The 19,659-nt window shown below is 31.0% G+C and overlaps 1 protein-coding gene across 2 annotated transcripts in view; it reads right to left on the bottom strand.

The window, feature by feature from the left end:
• Positions 1-19,659, bottom strand: part of LOC111675052 (ankyrin repeat domain-containing protein SOWAHC) — a 140,308-nt gene that overhangs the window by 98,478 nt on the left and 22,171 nt on the right. For both annotated transcript variants that reach the window (XM_046951704.1, XM_046951703.1), the window contains exon 3: positions 10,069-10,206. In XM_046951704.1, the coding sequence (XP_046807660.1) occupies positions 10,069-10,206 (138 nt within the window). The remainder of the gene's footprint in view (positions 1-10,068; positions 10,207-19,659) is intronic.

Here is a 19,659-nt window from a genome sequence, read left to right as displayed (position 1 = left end):
GACGGACAGACGGACATAGCTAGATCGACTCAGAATTTGATAAGGACCCAGAATATATATACTTTGTTGGGTCTTAGATGAATATTTCTTGGTGTTACACACGGAATGAAAAAGTTATATATACCCTCTATCACCACTTATGGTGGTGGAGGGTATAAAAAAGTATAAAAGTATCTAATGTTTAAAAATGACAGTTAAAGGCCACTGAATTGCATTTGCCGGTTGAATAGATGGATGGATGAATAGATTGATTTGGTGGGTTTTATGTTGTCAGCATGTTATGTTAAAAATTTAATTAAACTTTTTTTCGTAGCCAAAGCAAACAAGTAGAAAAACATATAAAAGTCTCGAGTTATTACATAAAACATGAATATGATGAATGCTTTTTATGGCGGCTAGTCAGAAATTATTAAATAAAAAAATTGAGAAAAAAAGAAAACAAAAAGTTAAACATTTTTAAATAATTGATAGTTATTGAAGTATTAAAAATCATTCCTTTAGATCAGGGTACTAAAGAAAATATTGAAATATCACCCCTTTTACAAACAAATTATATAAATAAATCCCACAAAACATTTTCATAACAATTTTCATTTTTAAAATATTCAAATTTCATTTGTCAATCATCTGTTGTCTTAAACATTTAAAAACAAATTTATTCAGAATATACGAAAGTGTCAGTAACATTTTATTGTGTTTGTGTAAATGTTTGAATATTTTTGTGTTTTCTAAATTATGAAATTAATCACAATTAAATGTGTTACCAACTAAACTAAACATCACAATAGATTCTATGATGACTGCTGCTCAGCAGTGTCTTCCTTAAGGTTTGATTATGTGGAAAATAAAATGAATAGAAAAAAAGCGAAATCTTGTCAAGAAATTTGTTGTCTCGTCTGCATTTGCAGTTGTTGACATCTTTCATGGTTTTAAATTGTTAATTTTTACATTTGTTTATTTATTATTTTCGAAAACCAACAAATGTTTTTCACACAATTTCAAGAAAGATGTGGATTTCTTGTAAGAAATTTGTGAAAACTTTATTGTTGAATTTTAAATTAATATTTGTTTTTAAGGTAAGTCGACGTTAAGCCATATAGAGGGAAGAGGGACTAGGGATAACTATTAGAAGCAGAAGGCGATAAACATTTACAATACCAGCCAAATCGACCTATCTTCGATGCTTCCCCTATCTTGGTATTATTGCATTAACGGAAGAAGGAGGTGCTACCAGTATCTATAGTCTGCCGGGACTATAAACTGGTGATGATCAAATAGATCATTGGACCCTTTTTTTGAATGATTTAACATGTGGTCGAATCAGAGAGCCACAGACTTTGTCTTGTCCCGGTTATTGAAGGTCCCTTCGGGGTGCATGTGTTGGCTGGATTCGCGGGAAGAAAATGTCGGTTAAAAGACTGGTAAACGGTATAGTCAATAGTTCGGGATAAGTCGGATAAATAAGATATTTGATAGGTTCAATGATGATGGATGTAAATTGTCTTAAACAAGTGATATTAATGCATTTTCCTTCCTTGTACAGGTATGTCAGGATAGCAGAGAAGATTCAAATTACTTTCCAAAAAAGAGCCAAAGAGAACCTGAACATTGCCTTGTGCTGGGCTAAACCTACAAACAAAGACTTAAATTTGCCTTTTTCTACAAAGATAAAAAATTAGTTTCTAGGCAAGAAGAACAATAGTTTGTCCTTTATCGGAAATAAAAATGGTGACACCACACAGAGTCAGATCTACAAGCGCAGCGCTTTATATAGAAGAACCAAAAACACATAATGGGGATTTCTTTCCAATATTACAAAATGATTTTGTAACAACGTGATTGAACCAATCCTTATTTATGTTGCAATAATCTGTTGGAACTTATTGGAGAAAAATTAGAATAGAAACAAACTGAACTTCCACTGTTCAGCCTTAAGCACTATGTTAATCTAGATTCTGAAAAAGTAGCTCGATATTTCTCCACTACAAATAAATACCAATTGTAGTTTATTTTAGAAGAACTAATCAAAGGCGGTTATATGACATGTCAACAATATACATATACTGTACACACGGAAAGGTTATTAACAAACATCGGATATGCCCGATCGCGTACCAGAAAAGAAATTTGTCTTTAACACAGATCTCAGATAGAATGTCATCGTCAAAAGGATCTAATTCTTTGTTACAGGAATGGCTCTAAACTGAGAAACTAAAGTCTTCCTTATCGCGGCACTAACATCCAGACAGTATCCTTTACTATAATAGAATGTGTAAGCTAGATAAGAATAAATATGGTGCCAATAGAGGTTTACATCAACGACAGCCAAACCGCAATTATAATGATGATCTTGGCAGATAAGCTTAGATCTGAGACAGTTTTGTTCTGTAAGAGAGCTTTAAACAAAAACAACACAAAAATACACCTTGAGAGGTAAAGTTTTTGTCATTTGAACACCAGGATACTTGGCAATAACCAATAACGAAAAAGTGATTGTACTTTGGAAGAGAACTCGAGGATATTAACACTAACCATTCGATCCATAGAGAGCTGCATGAAAAACATGTGCGAGAGAATACCATAAAGACACTTGAAATACTGAAACAGGGTGTAGAACGAACCACAAAGTTCCTATGGTGTTCTAAAGGTGTAAACTTTATGAGAAGAGGTGAGGAACCTTCTTCAGAATGAGCATGTTTAAAGAACTCATGTTCACTGACTGGAAGTTTTTAAGGATCTAGGTCCAGAAAACTGTGATTCTGTACAATCCTAACAACCTTGAGATGTAACTTGTTTTACAATAAAAATAACTTTCTCTCGAGGACATTGAAGAGACGTATTATCGTAAGGCAAATTCATTACATAATCCCAGCAAAAATAAAACGAAGTACTTCCAAAATAATAATATTTATCACCACTTTAAAAGTAGCACTAACTCAATTTTTGTACCTTCTGTGAAAGTGATACTTACTGACGTCCAAAGAAGCGAAAAGAATCCATCTTGTTTTTTAATGAATGTATATTTTTTGTACGGAAATTTTTTGAATTAAAACTATTTTATTTATATTACTACAATTTCACTTCCTAATAACTTCCAAAGAAGAACATAAAAATTACTTCCTGAGAATGACTTCAGATGTAATGAATTTGTCATCAATTAAAAAGGACATCCCTCCTATGACAAGCCAGTGTTAAAATTATAACTTCTTCAGGTCTTTTTCTGTACTTCCATGGAGTAAATTCTACTTCTTTTTCTCTTCTTTGGAAGTTCTTTTTTTTGCTGGCATGCTTTAGCAATATATTGTTAAGCTTGTGATGTTTGAATTTGATTCCCTTGAAGATAAATTTCGAAGCAGTCTAAGCAATTTCTATTCATAATTTTCCCCTAATAATAAACAAATTTTCTTTAGTAAAAGAAATAAATATGAGAAACTCCAAAATGAAAAATCTATTTTAAATTAACTTCAAGAAAAATTAAAATCATCTTAAAATACTAACAATACATCATAAAACTTTTGTATTGAAGTTTCCTTTTACACATGTCAGTTGGAAGGGGGCGTTACCTGGCGGTATCATCAATTTTCAAAAAAAAAAAAAAAAAAAAAAAACAAACAAAAATGAGAAGAAAAACGCCCAGTTTGTAAAAATAATTTAATTCTTAAATACAAATAGAAACATAAACTCATACTTGCACCAAATCTAAAATAAACCATTTTATACAAATACAAATATATATTCAAGTACTTAAGAGATACTTTATGTGGTAAGTACTCGGTTGTAGCTTGTTTACAGTGTTTTTTTTTTCTTATATTTTGTTTAAATAAATTCAAATTCATGTTGTACGTTGTATGTAGATGAATACTTTGTATTTTTTATGTTTTTTTTTTGTTTGTTCCTTTTAACAAAGAGGAAAAATACTTGTGCCACCACTGACAACAAAAAAAAAAAAACGGAAAAATACAATACAATCGCTATGTAAAACATGTGTTTTTCATTTTGTTTAATTGTAAATTTTTTCCATACATTTTGTTGTTGTTGTTAATTCCTGTATCTGTTTGTTTGTTTATTTATTTAAATGGTGGTTTTTTGTAGGTTGATTTTGAGTATGACTCCTTTTTTTGATTTTTTTTCCTCAACAATTGTGGGAGACAAAATGTAAAACAAAATGTTAAACAAGAGTTACTTACTCTCTTGTTGGTATGTTATAAAAAAATGTACCAAAGACACGTGTCTTTTTTTCCTTGTATCAGGGTTTCTTTTACCATAAAATGGTGTATTAGCTCCTCAAATAGATAACAAATAGATCTACTTACTTAGTAACAACACAACATGAGAAAAAATTTAATGAAAAAATTTTAATTTTTTTTATTTTTTTGCTAAATAATGAGGATCAGTTGTAAAAAAAACCTGAAAACATTTGTATTGCATGTTGCATTTTTATTGCAACAAATAGTAAACACATGTTCTAACAGTAGTCACCTTCCTGTCAAGCAGTCAAATACATACACTTACATACATATACATATGTATGTAAGTGAATGACTGTATCACCAATACTGGACCCCATCCATCCCGTATACATTTAGGGGGATATAAGTATACCGTTTTAATCACTATCACTATTGTATATATGTTTGTTGTTGTTTTTTTTATTTTTAAACATAAACAAAGATTTCAATTAATTTAATTTATGGACATTTTGTTGCCGGGGCATTTGTATGTGAGCGCGTGAAATATATATAAAAAATGCCAATAAATTGGACTGTGATACACAGTTGTCAGATCTTACAACGTTGTCAGTGCAGAAAATACCAACAAACAATCGCGTGAACTTAAAACTTGACTTTTGCAACGTTGTCAGAAAAAAAACGATGTTTCAAGCAAAATGTGAAAGTTGACATTGTTTTAAGACATTTTCTGAACATTTAACTGCCAACGTTGTAAGATCTTACAATCGTGTATACACAGCTTTAGGAATAAAACCCCTTTCCATTACCAATTGAACAATTTTCTGTGTCCTAGGTTCATTTAGTTTGAAAGGACAATATGTATACATCAAATCAAAAGAAATACACCTAGGTCTCTATCGGGCAAATTGCTTCTTAATCAGTTCCTCAGATGAGAAAAAATCCAACTCACCAGCTCCGGTCTACAAGACTAGAACACCAACCACTTACCTACCGAGTGTTCATAAATAAACGAAAATAAAATTATTCATTTTTTCTCAAAAATTACTGAACAGGTACAAACAGATCCGAGCCTAAACATATCTGGACAAAAAATGTATTGGTGTCATTCGAACAAGACATCATACACCCATTACCATTATACCCCAGATTAATTCTGTTTTATTCATTTAACTTCAACCTATTGCCAACTTGAAATACTATTCTCTCGAGTATTTGCTATCTTTTTCGACACAGCCTCTTTAATAACTGGGACAAGACAAAGTCCGAGTTTTGTGGAGTACCGGTTTCCGTGGTACAGATGTTATGAGTCTTAATGAGTTCAAATCATTGAAAGGAAAGGCCAAGCATGTAGGTAGGTTGCATACGATGCTAACTGAGAAAGGAGCTAGACTAAATCGAGAGGTTTCAATGTTAACCCGGCGAATACGGAAATCTGTCTCTTTACAAGAAAAATGTATAAATATACTGAATACTGAATGATGACAGATAGAGTTATCTACTTAAGTGTAACTCTAAACCGGAAATTAAAATGGAGACACCACATAGAGGATAGGTTACCCAGAACGCTAGTTTCCAGGCAGAAGATCTAGCATTAACGAATGGGTAAATTGGATTAGAATAGAGGTTAGGTCGGGAGCTATTGTAATAGCTTTTAATTGATGGGAACTAGGGATGTTTAACCAGATAAATGAAAAACCATTTGACGCAACCACAGCATAGTTAAAAACCATAAGTTGCTTTCACTCATAGTAGAATATTAGAGTATACCAGCAAAAAAAAGAACTTCCAAAGAAGCGAAAAAGAAGTAAAATTTACGCCATGGAAGTACTGAAGTAGACCTGAAGAAGTGATGATTTCAACATTGTCTTGTCATAGGCTTGTCATAGGAGGGATTTGATTCCAAATTTACTACATCTTACTTAGATGGATTCTTTTCGCTTCTTGGGAAGTCAATAAACATAACTTTCACAGAAGGTAAACAAATTCACTTAGTGCGACTTTTGATATGGTGATAAATGTTATTCTCTTGGAAGTACTTCGTTTTATTTTTGCTATAAATAAGCATTATATGTTTTGTTGTTACATGTCTGTTGTTACAACAACAAAACAACTTTAGCCACACACACCACACATATTATTTTGTGTGTGTTGTTTTAAGCGACAATAAAATGAGTTGAAATAATTCTCATTTGGTGTATAATATTATATGTATCAAAATCAATCAAATTGAAATTTGAAAATCGTGTCATGTAATTTAGGTTCTTACTTTTTTAGAAATTGTAATGTTACTGATTCAGTAATCAAAATAAATTTGATTTCGATATACATTTTTTTAACGAAATTTTGATCACAGTGTATCATGTATAACAAACAATATTATGGTAAATAAAAAATATTAAGATAAAATATTTTAGCTGATTTTTATTATAATACGATAATTTAAAATTTTTACAATAACCATAATATCGTTAGACTACAATCATAATTTTGACCATTTTCTCTGCGTGTGCTCATCGAACATAGCAATTTTTGAAATGATTGCAATAAAACGTACTGTAATCCTAGAGATTTTATTCTTGCCAACAACTTAAATATGACAATGAATCACACAATATGTCTGAAATAAGTTATAAAAATAATAGAATAGCGTATTTGAAAGACATCATTTAGATATGTTTGCCAAATATAAATATATTTAAAGAAAAATATATTTTTTTTTAACATAATTATTTATTGTCATTATTATTTATACGTTTTATGTTAAATGTTTATTATCTTGTTATTCGTTTGTTAATTCTTGTTAAAACATAATTTTCTTAGATGTTTAACATTGCTTAAAACATGAATATTGTACTTAATTTGTCATAAACTTATTTGTTTAAGAAATTGTTTTTAAGTTATTCTAATCTAATTATAAATATAAAAAAAAAACTAAGTGGGTTTAAAATATAGCAATTTGTGCTAAATCTATAATACTTCAAAGTCAAATAGTTTGAATAGATAACATAAGAGAATTTTTAGATATTTTTGAAAAAGAACTGAAAGCTAATAGGAAAGAGTAACAAATTATATTGTAGATGAATACGTTTCAGGGCCTTAGCTTAACTAAGTATTATTTGAGAGAAAATGTTTCTGTTTAAAATTTTCCTGGAATTCAAATACATATTTGAAACACATTATAATGATTTTTTTACAATTTTGCAACCATTAATAATCCAGCAAGTGTGTGTGTGTGTGTGACATTTTTCCCTGAACAAGTATATCAATCTGTTTAACAGTTCTGTGACATATAACAAATTTTAATAATAATCTTAAACACTACAAACCAAAGCAAATTATGCCAAAAAAAGAGAAAAAAAGCAAAACTCTTTGACAGGAATTTATGTTGGCAACTCCAAAGAATTAACTGCACTAACGAACGCCCCAATACGATTGCCACAATTTCAACGGCATGCCTCGATCTTGTTGCTTGTTATTACGTGATGTGATTTATATACATTTCCGTTTCGTTGCAAATTCAAATGAAACGATGAATTTGCAAGCGCCAAATAAGTGGGTGCATAATGTTCTTTATCACTCCATGCAATTTCATTGCTTCCAAGTGTAAGTGTAAGAAAAGAAATTATATGGAATACAAATTAATTACAACACAATCATGCCACATATGTATGTTAACAGCAAAACAGCTTTAAAATTTTAAAACAAAATATTTCCGGGAACAGAGAATATAAAGTTGGACTGACAAACAGACAGACAGACATACAGATGATCAAGTAAGAAATAATAATACGATCCAATTAGTTTATATGATTAACTAATTTCCCACATAAGCAACAGCAGCAAGAGACTCCAATAAACAACGAACTACCAAAAAAAATTCCTTAAAAGATCACTACCAAAGAGCTATAAATCATGATGACTACCCAAGACAAAAACAACTCAAGTATTAGGGGTTTATACGATCAGCAGAGCAATAGTTAAAGGGCGACCACCACAACAAGGAACAGAAATATGTACTTATGTAAGTATGTATGTATATGATGACGATTGAAATGTGGGCATAAAAAATGAATTATGCGCTTGTTAAAGCGCACACAGTTTTAAATCACAAAATTATAATTGAGAGACAATATTTTCATAAAGCAGAAGGTTGCGATCATTTTGGGTTGCAGAGTTGTTCTTAAAGATTATGTGTAAAATTTTTATAGAGATTTTTTTTGGTTTTGGTTTTGATTTTCTTTTTTATTATAAATTCAAGAGGCGAGGTAACATTATTATGACACTTAATGTATGTGTAAAAAGATTTATAGACATTTAAGATATTTAAGAAAATCTACAACAAAAAAAAAAAATTAAAAAATTCTGAAAATTTCTTTTTTATTTTATAATAAAAAAAATATTTGTATAAAATCATTACAAAAAAGGTGGTGTTTTTTTTTGGGGAAAAGAAAATAAATAATTAAATATTATTTTAAAACATGCTTAACCAATAAACTCATTAAATAATATTTACTAATTAAATAATAAATATTGAAAAAAGGAAATAAATTTGAAGTTTTTATGGGTATTTTTTTAAAAAAGACTCTTAAATGTTATTTATTGACAGAGAATATAAAAAATGGGGCGTCAAGGCATTTTTAAGGCAACTCCGATAAACATCATGATGAAAAAAGGCGTTATGTATAAAAACTTTTTAATCATTTTGATTTTATAGGGAAAATTTGTCGTTTATTTTGAGTAGAAAATTAAAGATGATTTTCTTCTTTAAAAGAATTATCGATTTTGAAAGCAAGTAAGAAATTATAGTCGGGCGAGGCCGATCATATAATAATCTAATCTACCTGTTACAAAAAGTAAAATGTGAATTAGTTTTCATAACAAAACATTTATATTGAATAGTACCTTGCCTCAAATATACTTAAGCCATTTATTGTTGAATAAAACTGTGGACATTCAAGTGAAATTTTTAAGGGAGCTTTTTACAGGGGCTAGGGTCAAATGAGGCCTTATAATTATAGAGTTTATGAGGGTCATCAAGGCTAGTAAAGAATTTGGTTTTGCAGCTTTTTGTCGAAATACGAGTATATTAAACATAATTATGAATTTAAAAGCCCTATTTGGCGGGTTCAGTTGTATGGAGCCTAAGTGAAATAATGGACCGATGTTAACTATTTTCGTCTACGGTACCATAAAAGATCATGTGCCAAATTTCATTGAATTATCTCCAAAATTGCGACCTGTAGTTTGATTACAATGTTTACAAGCTCTATTCGGGGGTACAGTTGTATGGGGTCTAGGTGAAATAATGGACCGATCTTAACCATTTTCAATAAGCTTCATCCTTGGGATAATAGATCATGTACCAAATTTCATTGAATTATCATTAAAATTGTGACCTATAGTTTGATTACAAGACGGAAGGACGGACGGACATAGCTAAATCGACTCAGAAAATGATTCTGAGCCGATTGGTATACTTTAAGGTGGGTATAGGACCAATACTATTGTGCGTTGCAAACATCGACACAAACCCCACTAAAGTAGTGTAGGGTATAATTATCGATAATTTTAATTTTTATAGAAAATGTATCAATCAACATTTTTTAAAACTTTTAAATATTCAACAAAAATGTCATAGATATGTTAAATTTTCTATAAAAAATATCGATAACATTATTTTTAAAATTAAAATTAAATTTAAAAATTTATCATTAATTTATTGACAACTAAGATCTCTAGAAAATTTATCGATTATATAAATTTTAACGACATTTTTTATATTGTGTAGAAAAATTATCGATAACTTTATTTTTCTTTATAGAATTATTGAAATCTTTTTTTAATATAAATAAAAAAATAATATAAATCTTAAACTTACATGCAATTTCACCAATTCCGGATACTCATTAGCCAACTTGGCTAATTCCTGATAATTGGCCTTAGCCATAGAGACAATCCATTCTTTAGCCTTGGGATGAGCCAATGTTACCTCGGGTAACTCTTTCTCCTCGATTAACTGTAAACCAAAAACACAAGAGACACAAAAAAATAAGATTATAATAAAACAAGATTTTTAATAAATCATAAATATAATTAAAAACCCTAGAGAGTATTAAATGAAAACATTGTCTTAACCCATTAGCGTATTTTTATAATTATCTTGCATTTCGTTTTTTTTGGTTTTATTTTAATAATTTTAATTTATTAGGCCTCTAAAGTAAAAAAAGAAACGTAACAACATCTACATACAATTAACATATATGTATGTGAATCCCTTCATATGTCTAGATTTAAGGATCCACATATGAATACTTTTTCTTTTGTTAGTTAACTAAAGGATGTGGAAAACAACCCTTTACACGTAAAGATTTTTCATGTTTTTCCTTTATTACAATATACAGAACATAAACACATATGTACGTTTTAAAAAAGAAAACTCTCGGCGAAGAAAATAAATCCACCAAATACTTAATTAAGTTGTTTTTCGTTTTTGGTTAACATTATTCTTTTTAATGAATTTTATTTAATAAATATAAAAACAACTTTAATATGGTAAAACCAAATAACTTTTATAAAAATTGTATTCATCCATACGAAGGAGGACTAGGTGAAATCATGGACCGATATTACCTATTTTCAACTAAAAATATTTTGGAAAACTTTCAGCTCTCTGGCTTGTTCCGTTTGGGTTATAGACTTTTCAACAGATAGAAATACTGATGGACGGATATATTGAAATCTATTGAGAACTTCTACTTGTGCAGAGCATTGTATTAGAACTAGGAGAATAGTTTATAGGAGTGAGGAAAGATGGAGTACCTTGTGTTTGTGGACATTTGATTTATATAAGTTACAAGAAAGAATTCTGGGAGAATTTTGTTCCACATGCCAAGGTCGAGTAGCCCAAAACATGAGAGATATATTCCATTTTAAGTCGGTGTAGATAGTAAGGAGGTGAGAGAAGCGAAGTATGTCTTACACATTCTCATGCTAAGAACATCAAGAGCATCTGATTCCTTAATATTTAAACACAACATTGAGTGTTATGTGCGTTAAAATCGACTCTTTTAAAACGACCCCATTCAGAGATTGCTACTAGATCTTGATTAAATAAGTCATTCATGTTTTGCCCTATTGTCCCAATCTCCAAGGGACTTGGCCTAAAATTGAATTAATAAGAATGTCAAATGTTCTATCATCTGCAAGAGAGGGTTGGAATTTTTAACATAGAAAGTTATACAGACAGATAAAGAATAGAGTAAGAGGAAGGACGGAGCCTGTAGTACCCCTGAGTTTATCTGAAACTCGTTTGATGAGATGCCATTTATAACAAAATCAAGAAAAGTAATAACCGACACCAAAAGCGTTTAGTTTTGGTATGAGTGCACCATGCCACACTCTATTGAATGCCTTGGAAATATTTTAAGACACCATTTTACATTCGTCATAATGGTGAACGTAATTGCACCATTTTTCCAATAGGAAAGCCAGTAAGCGGCCGAAAAGTTAATTCTTTGAGTCTTAATAACTAAGCAGATGGTAGTTTACCATAATTCCCATAACCTTAGAAAGTGCAAAACAAATTGCAATTGTATGATAAGTGTCAGGGTTATTAGCCTCTCCCTTTTTGGAAATTGGAATAACATTAGCACTATTCCAGCATACAGAGAACTCACCGAAATTATATAAAGTGCTCAAAGGATTGGCTAATGGACGAGCTATCGTCGAGGAGCACTGCTTCAAGACCTGTGCTGGAATGATATCTGACTTATTAGACTCCCCCGGGGGTATACTACATTGATGAAAGATCTCATCTAGGTGTTATTGTAATCCCGTGGAAAGTAGTGCTATCAGTACCTGTGGTCAGCCGGGACTATAAACTGATGATGTCAATTCAGTCTTCGAACATTCTTTGGAATGATTTGACATGGGTTCGAATCAAAGAACCACGTAATCTGCTTCGGCGGGTGGCCTGTTTCCCGTAGGGCTGTTTTCTAGGTGGTCAGTTGGTTGAGGTTCCTTCCTTGGTTAAAGTCCCCCACAGAGGAGTGACTGTAGGACTAAGCGTTGGAAATGAGTTGGTGTTAAATGTATATGATACAGAAGGAATGAATGGGTATGTTGGTTGTAGTTCTCTATGAGTTTGTCCAATTACTGAGAAGTGTGCTACGTTGAAAGATGATGGATGAAAGGTATCTTAAACAAGTGATACCATTTCCCTTTCTTTTCAGAGTATGAACAAAAGTCTTTAGCTTATTTGATGGATTCGTACTTCAGTCTACCGCTTACGTCTCTAGATGCTGTTATCGACTCAATAGAGGCCATCCCATCTGCGTGGTTATAAACGGAAGTGATTTTTTTTTGCATCTCAGAAGGTAAGCAAAGGGGTAACAATTGTCAGGGTTTAGATATTAGATTTGAGCAAAGTACAATTATACTGGACCGGAAATTCCATATACGTAAATTTCCACAGTGATTAAAAAATACTACAGTGAAATAAGGCTAACATGGCAGGTGTTCTTGTAAGCAATTCGACATTCATTTGACCAATTAGACTTATTTATATTAAGATCGGCTAAAACCCTTTTAACTGCACAAGATCAAAAGAATATGACAATAACAATACACCCCATATTTTTGACAATGGGTATAAAAGCTATTAGAAAGTATTTGAATAGAAGTTATGTCACATCCGCTCTATACCTTCTGGTCCACCAATTAAGCTGTCTTGCTAAAAAAATCGGGTTTAAAGTGTTCGCAGTAATCATTTTCGTTATATGGAAATGGCGGATATTTGTCTTGGGAGATTATGAGATTAACAGAGTTATTTGAACTATAAAAACAACTTTTTAGTCCTTAAAAAGTACTAATAAAGTAATTTGAAGCTATTTTTATAAATCTTACGAATGAATAATAATCATTTTAATTATACAATTACCGTCATGTATTTACATTTATATTTAGGGGGCATAAAATAGTCAAACTTAATGAACCATATATTTCCCACTTCCTTATAACAACCAACAAAATATAGCTTGTTAATTTTAGCTATTTTTACTCCTTGTTCCTTTTTTTAACAAAAACATGTGTGCTTTTTTATTTATGATAAAAATTATTATTATTTTTTTCCTCTTATAGTCGAGGGGCAACTAATTATTTCGGCAAAATGTTAGAATGTGTTCTTAAGAAAACAATGGAACGAATACAAGATATTGTACAAATATTAACCCTCTATTATATAAATATATCTCTTATACAACACACTACATGAGTGTGTCTGTGTGTAGCTTTTACGTTGTAAATAAAATTGTAACACCTTTCAGCGTAGTTTACTTAACACACGTTGCTGCAACATATAAAGGATGTTTATAATGGTATGTAGATGTGTGTGTGTGTTAGATACTTTTTCTTTCTAGTAACAACAACAATTAGCGCTCTAATAAATAATATTTATATGAGATTAAAACATGTAAGTTTTTGTGTTCTCTACAACAATAGATTATTTGTAGAGAATGCGAAAACATTCTACGCTACGGTGCTGTAGTACAATTGCAATATGTAATAGTAAGATGTTGCACGTGTTGTGTATTTACTATACTTTATCTTTTAACATTTACAATGAATACAATGTTTTAGACTGCTACCGTTGACGGGGAATGTTGTGAAAAAAAGAAGAAATATTGGATAAAAATATTGTAGTTTGAACTAATGTTTGTGTTTTTTTTTTTTTTTTTGTAGACATAGGCCTCCTCCGTTTAGCACGTGCGGAAATTTACGCCACTTGACTTTTGCAGTATTGGCTTCCGGTTAAAATTAATAAAAAAATGTAACAATGCGAGTTGGTTTTTCAACACAAAATTATGAAACTAATTGTGAGTATGAGAAAAATTATTAACTAAAATTTAATAATAGCAAATAAATCTAATGGATAAAAATACTTCACATTGTAAAAATACTTCACATTGTAAAAATACTTCACATTGTATAGTGAAAAAAGTTTCTTTATACTTTATCAATTAGGTCATGGGAATGTTTTAGAAAATATATTGATGATAAGTTAGCGAACAGAAGCATGTCGCTCCTAGGTCAAGGTAAATCTTAGTAATCAAATGCATCGTATCATCCTGAAAGTACAAACGTAATGTGTTCTAAATTGTTTCTTTGACATGAGGGTTTTAACTGTTTGATCGGAGAATAAAGGTTAACCATATATTGCGCTTTAAATGTCCATTTTGATACTTGTCGATGGCCGACTATCATCAGAAACAAATTAGCTGAGCAGCAACTGACTGCTTCATCATACTTTTCACCTTCGTGGGAAAGAATGTCTAAGTGCTTTACGTGAACACCTGCCGTGATGGCATATTTTTATGGTGGTCTTTTTCCATTACTGGGTGAGTTTCTGTGACAACTTATCACCGCGCTATTGTGCGGTAAAACTAACGTCATTGAAATTTCCAGTCCAGTATACGTGTCCCATTGCCTAACTTCTGAGATGCAAAAACATCACTTCCGTTTACAATTACGCAGATTGGATGAATCTTGTTGATTTGGCAACTGCTCCTACAGAAGTTACCGGTACACCGATGTACGAATCCATTAAATAAGCCGATGACTTCATTCTTACTCACAGAGAACACACTGTGGTAAATCTGGTATGAACAGAGTTTCCTCCGGACGTACATTTAACACCAACTCATTTCCAACTTCACTCCTTTGTAGGGTATCTGTTGTCTTTGATTGGTCTTTTAACCACCACGTTGATCCCCAGGGAATCTCAACCTGCTGATTAGCCAGGAAAAGTCATACATAGCAACACACAGTGTGGATCTCTGATTCGATCCCATGCAAATTATTCCAAGAAAAATCCGAGAAGTGAAGTGTTATCACCAGTTTATAGTCCTGACAGTCTAGAGGCACTGGTAGCACTTTTTACCCCGTGCTTGCAATACACAAAGGACAATTAATTAATTAATTGACATATGTTTTAAATCTTTCTAATTTCATTAAGAGTATTTTTACACAAATTTCGACCACAACATTATAACAATGCGTTTACAAAATGGCAACAATTTGTTTATTGTTATTGTTACTGTAACATTTTAACAATGCAAAGAAATTCTAGAGTGTAACAGAATATAAGTGAAACAAGTTAATAAAGACTATTAAGGCAATAAGACCCATATTCACCATGACTAGTTATATTTTAACTTTTAAATTATATTGACAGTTCTCATATAAAAATTGAAAGAATAACTTTCTGTTAATCGATAACGGGAGGTGGTGAAAATGGGAATAAGACCGACAACGTTTATACTCAACATTAGAAAGACAAATCGATGTCTATGTGAAGATTATACTTTCAGTGGGAGTCTGTAAAAATCGATTCAAGCAAAGAAAATTAATTAAAAGTCTACATGACCCTATCATCCTCTATACTGTAATGCAGTTTTACTGAGTTGGGATATGACTCAACCGATCCAGGTCTGTTTCCTTTAATTCTTCTTAAATTTGTTTCCGAAATTACGTTGAGTATTGAAATAAGTTTTTGGAGTAGACTGTTCAATAATGATATTCGGAAAACGATCGTTAAATAGTGGAGTTGTACGACAGCGTTGGACAGGGTGAGTTATGATAGTGGTTTAATCAATTAGATACTGCGAATAAGAATTGGGGAACTCTGGAGTTGTACGACAGCGTTGCACACTGTGAGATTATATAGTGAATGAACTGATGAATCAATTCGATGGAGGTAACTTTAAAAATTGTTTGAATTAATTATATAATTTACATTCACGTTATGATAGTTTAGATTAGATACTGCGAAGCTAAGAAGAATTGGGGAGCTCTTTATTTCATCTGCATAAACCTTGGGCAATTCTACGCGAGGTCAAGCCGAATTTGACTGCTCTTGATCTGGACTAATATACAAAGGCAAAACAATGTAGTAAACTTCTCTTGAGCAAAGAAGAATTCGGGTGTGAGAATGTGATCGTCCAAACTACACGAGTTCAAGAAAATTTGGTGGCTTTTGATCTCGACTTTAATTCAAATGAAAAACTATTTTGGCAACCACTTGAAGTAAAGAAGAACACGTTTTCAAGATGAATTAGAGATCTTTTGATTTCGATTTTAATTCGAATGTAAAACAATCTAGTCAACTATGCGAAGTACAGAAGAACGAAACAGTTTTTGATTTCGACAAAAAATATGCGATCGGCAATTTTACACAAGGCCAAGCAGAATTTGACTGCTCCTGATCTGGACTAAAATAGAATTATAAAGCAATGTAATAATTTTCTCCGAAGTCAAAAATAATTCTGGACTGAGAATGCGATAAGCTAAACTACACAAGGTCAAGAAGAACTAGGGAGCATTTGAGCTAGACTTTAAATCGGATGTAAAACATCTATCTGTATATAGTAAAGGAGATCACATGTTCAAGAAGAAATAGGGAGCTTTTAATCTCGACTTAAATACGAATGTATAACAATCTAAAAAACTACGCGGAGCGAAGAAAAATGGGTGGGTTCTTGATTTACACAAGGTCAGAAAAAATTCAAAAGCTCTTAATCTCGACTAAAATAACATAAAGTCGACAATCATTAATATTCTAAAAACTAGAGCAGGTATTGGGTTAAAGGTTTGCGGTACTTTGACATGATACACAAATGCTGCACGAATGGCTATATAAGCTCTGCTTTTCTGAGATCTTACTGATGTGTCAGGATTGGATATAATTGTGTCTCAGGGATCTCACGATATTTACATTATAAAACCAACTTATACTGTACACAGGGCTTCAAAGAGTATTAAGATGCATCTTAGGACATTAGAGTATACTACTCGGAAACTTGTCTAGAATCAAATTTACTTTGTTTTAAACAGAAAACTGTTGGCTTTTCCAATCCATAACTTATTGGTCATCCTGTTTTTCAAATAACAATAGACGAAATACCAGTAGTCCACACAATAACAACAAATAAAAACATTTTAAACATTGATTCGATACAGATTTAAAATGAGAAAATTATTATTGAATTGAATGAAAACATTTTCATTTCATTCTTTAACAAAAAATGTTACCAGCCATAAAGAAGGTAAAATGTAAAATGTGAAAAAAATAATGAAAAATTCAAATAAAATTGAAGACCATGTAAAAATTTTTATAAATGTGAATGAGTGTGAGTGTATACGTTTAAGCAAACCCTTTTGGCAAAATGGCCATGTTAATGGTAAACAAAAGCCAGTGTAACTACAACATTTTACGAGATTGTCTTTCTAACGAAAAAGCCCATTCAATGTTGTTTGTTTGCTGCTGCTACTGCTGTTGTTTGTATGAATACGAAATTGCAAATATTCTTGCTGCCATTCAAATAACGAGACACAACAGCAATAACAACAACCCTTTTAAACAACAACAGCAATAATAAAACAAACCATCTAAAAACAGAAGCTCTTAACCAGCGACAGTTGGCCAAAAATAAAAATGTAAATTTCATTAAGCCTTAAACAAAACCAACGTTAATAAAATTAAAAAAAAATGTCAAAAGTAAATTTTTATAATAGTGTAGAATTGTTGTTGTGTTTGGATGTTAAAAACAAATTCCATTAGTAGGATTTTTAGTATTTTTTTTAACCCAAAAAATACCAGCAATTTTTTTACCTTTATCTAATTTTATATAACCACCACTAATGCCATTTACAAGATGGGGTTTATATTGAAATTATTGGTCACCAACTTTTAGAAGCCATTCTTTTTTTATTCTTAAGAAACATTTTATTTTTAGCTTTATGAATGAATTTATGTCAAGTCATATTGTTATTGTAGTTTTTGTTGCTGTTTATTATACCATTTCTTGAAAATGTTCTATTTTAAGTTGTCCGAGTCAAACGCTTCGGGACACCAAACATCAAGGATTTGTTGGCCTTTTTAGTTATGGCAACAACAAGTAAAAGGTTTTTCTCCAAAGTTTATTCTTTTACATTTCTAATTGGGTCCTTTGTGGTTGTTTAACATAAATAAGGGGAAAAAATGGACAAACAAATGAACAAAAAAGAAAAACATAAAAAGGACATATTGTGTCACTCAACAAGGAGGTTTATATTTTTGTAGCTAAAAACTTATTGGTTGTTATTACAAGAGTTTGGGGAATACATAATAATATTTTTTAAGTTTTCTACTTATTTGTACAAAAAAAATGAAAGAAATAATAAGGAACGGAAAATAGTATTATGATCCTCAAAAAAACTCAAGGACTCTTTAAAAACTAATAACTGTAATTTTGTGGTAATTTTTGAAAATTACTAACACTTTGGTTACAATGATTAATAAGAAAGTTAGGACTTTCTTAAATAGAAATTATGAAATATAAATATGATTTCTCTAAAAATAAAAAATAGATAAAAATACTTCATGATCAGAAGAGACTAAATATAGGGTTCCACTTCTCTAACAAACTCTTAAAGGCAAAGGTAATATAGAGAAAGAGTCTTGCAGTTGAATGAGGGGGTTTTTGAAAAATATCGAGATTACAAAATGTTTAAATAAATTAAACTTTTATTTATAAATAGCCAGTAAAATATTTTAAAAATTTGGTAGTGAGTATTGTAGGATATGTAGTTATTTCATACATTACTTGGTAATGAGTTCTCTTTATCAATAAAATAAATTGATTTTTTTGAATGGAATTTGTAATCAATTGTCTATTGTGTATGTTTAATAAGGAATAAGTTAATGTTTCTAACCGGAGTCGATTTTGGAAGTTTTTTTACAAGAAATGATGATATTTACATTTGTGTGAAAACCACTCCAGATAGAATTGTAAAACTATTTTTTAATGGGGCATTGAGTAAGCGAATAGAATAGTAAACACGAAAAATATCTGTAAAACCAGTTTTAAATACGGAAAAGTCGGGTAAGCAGATTTGTAACCAGTTATTTTTTGGCCATCGTCGAACAAAAATAAGTAGTTATTCACCCAAAAAGTAACTACTTACACTTTTCTTCAATATTACTTGCCTACTTAACGGGTATGTAAAGATTTTGCTGGGTATGATTAACTTCTAAGATAATTCCTGTCAACTGTCAAACGAACTGTAATACTTCGCTCTTTTTCTACACTTATGATTAGAATAACTACTTCGGCGAATTACCATGAACCAATTATAAATTCTTCAAAAATCGCTTATCGCACTAATCGATGGACTTATATACTTTGTGATTCTAATATTAGGGTTACTTCCGATTTACAGCATCTATTATATCTACAAAAATGCAACATTTGGTACGGATTACACGTTTGTGGCATTTGCGGATCAAATTTCGTTAAAAATTGAACCAAAGCTTGTGTTGCGCCCAATGGAGATTATTGTTGAACTATGATTATTGATTTTTGGCTTGAATATAGGGAACAATAAATATGGATCTCATGCCTTTGACATCCCCAGGAAAAACCTGGTAATGGGT

This window comes from Lucilia cuprina, chromosome 5, assembly GCF_022045245.1.
Source record: "Lucilia cuprina isolate Lc7/37 chromosome 5, ASM2204524v1, whole genome shotgun sequence".
Lineage (NCBI taxonomy): Eukaryota > Metazoa > Arthropoda > Insecta > Diptera > Calliphoridae > Lucilia > Lucilia cuprina.
This window is presented reverse-complemented; position numbering and strand designations above follow the sequence as displayed.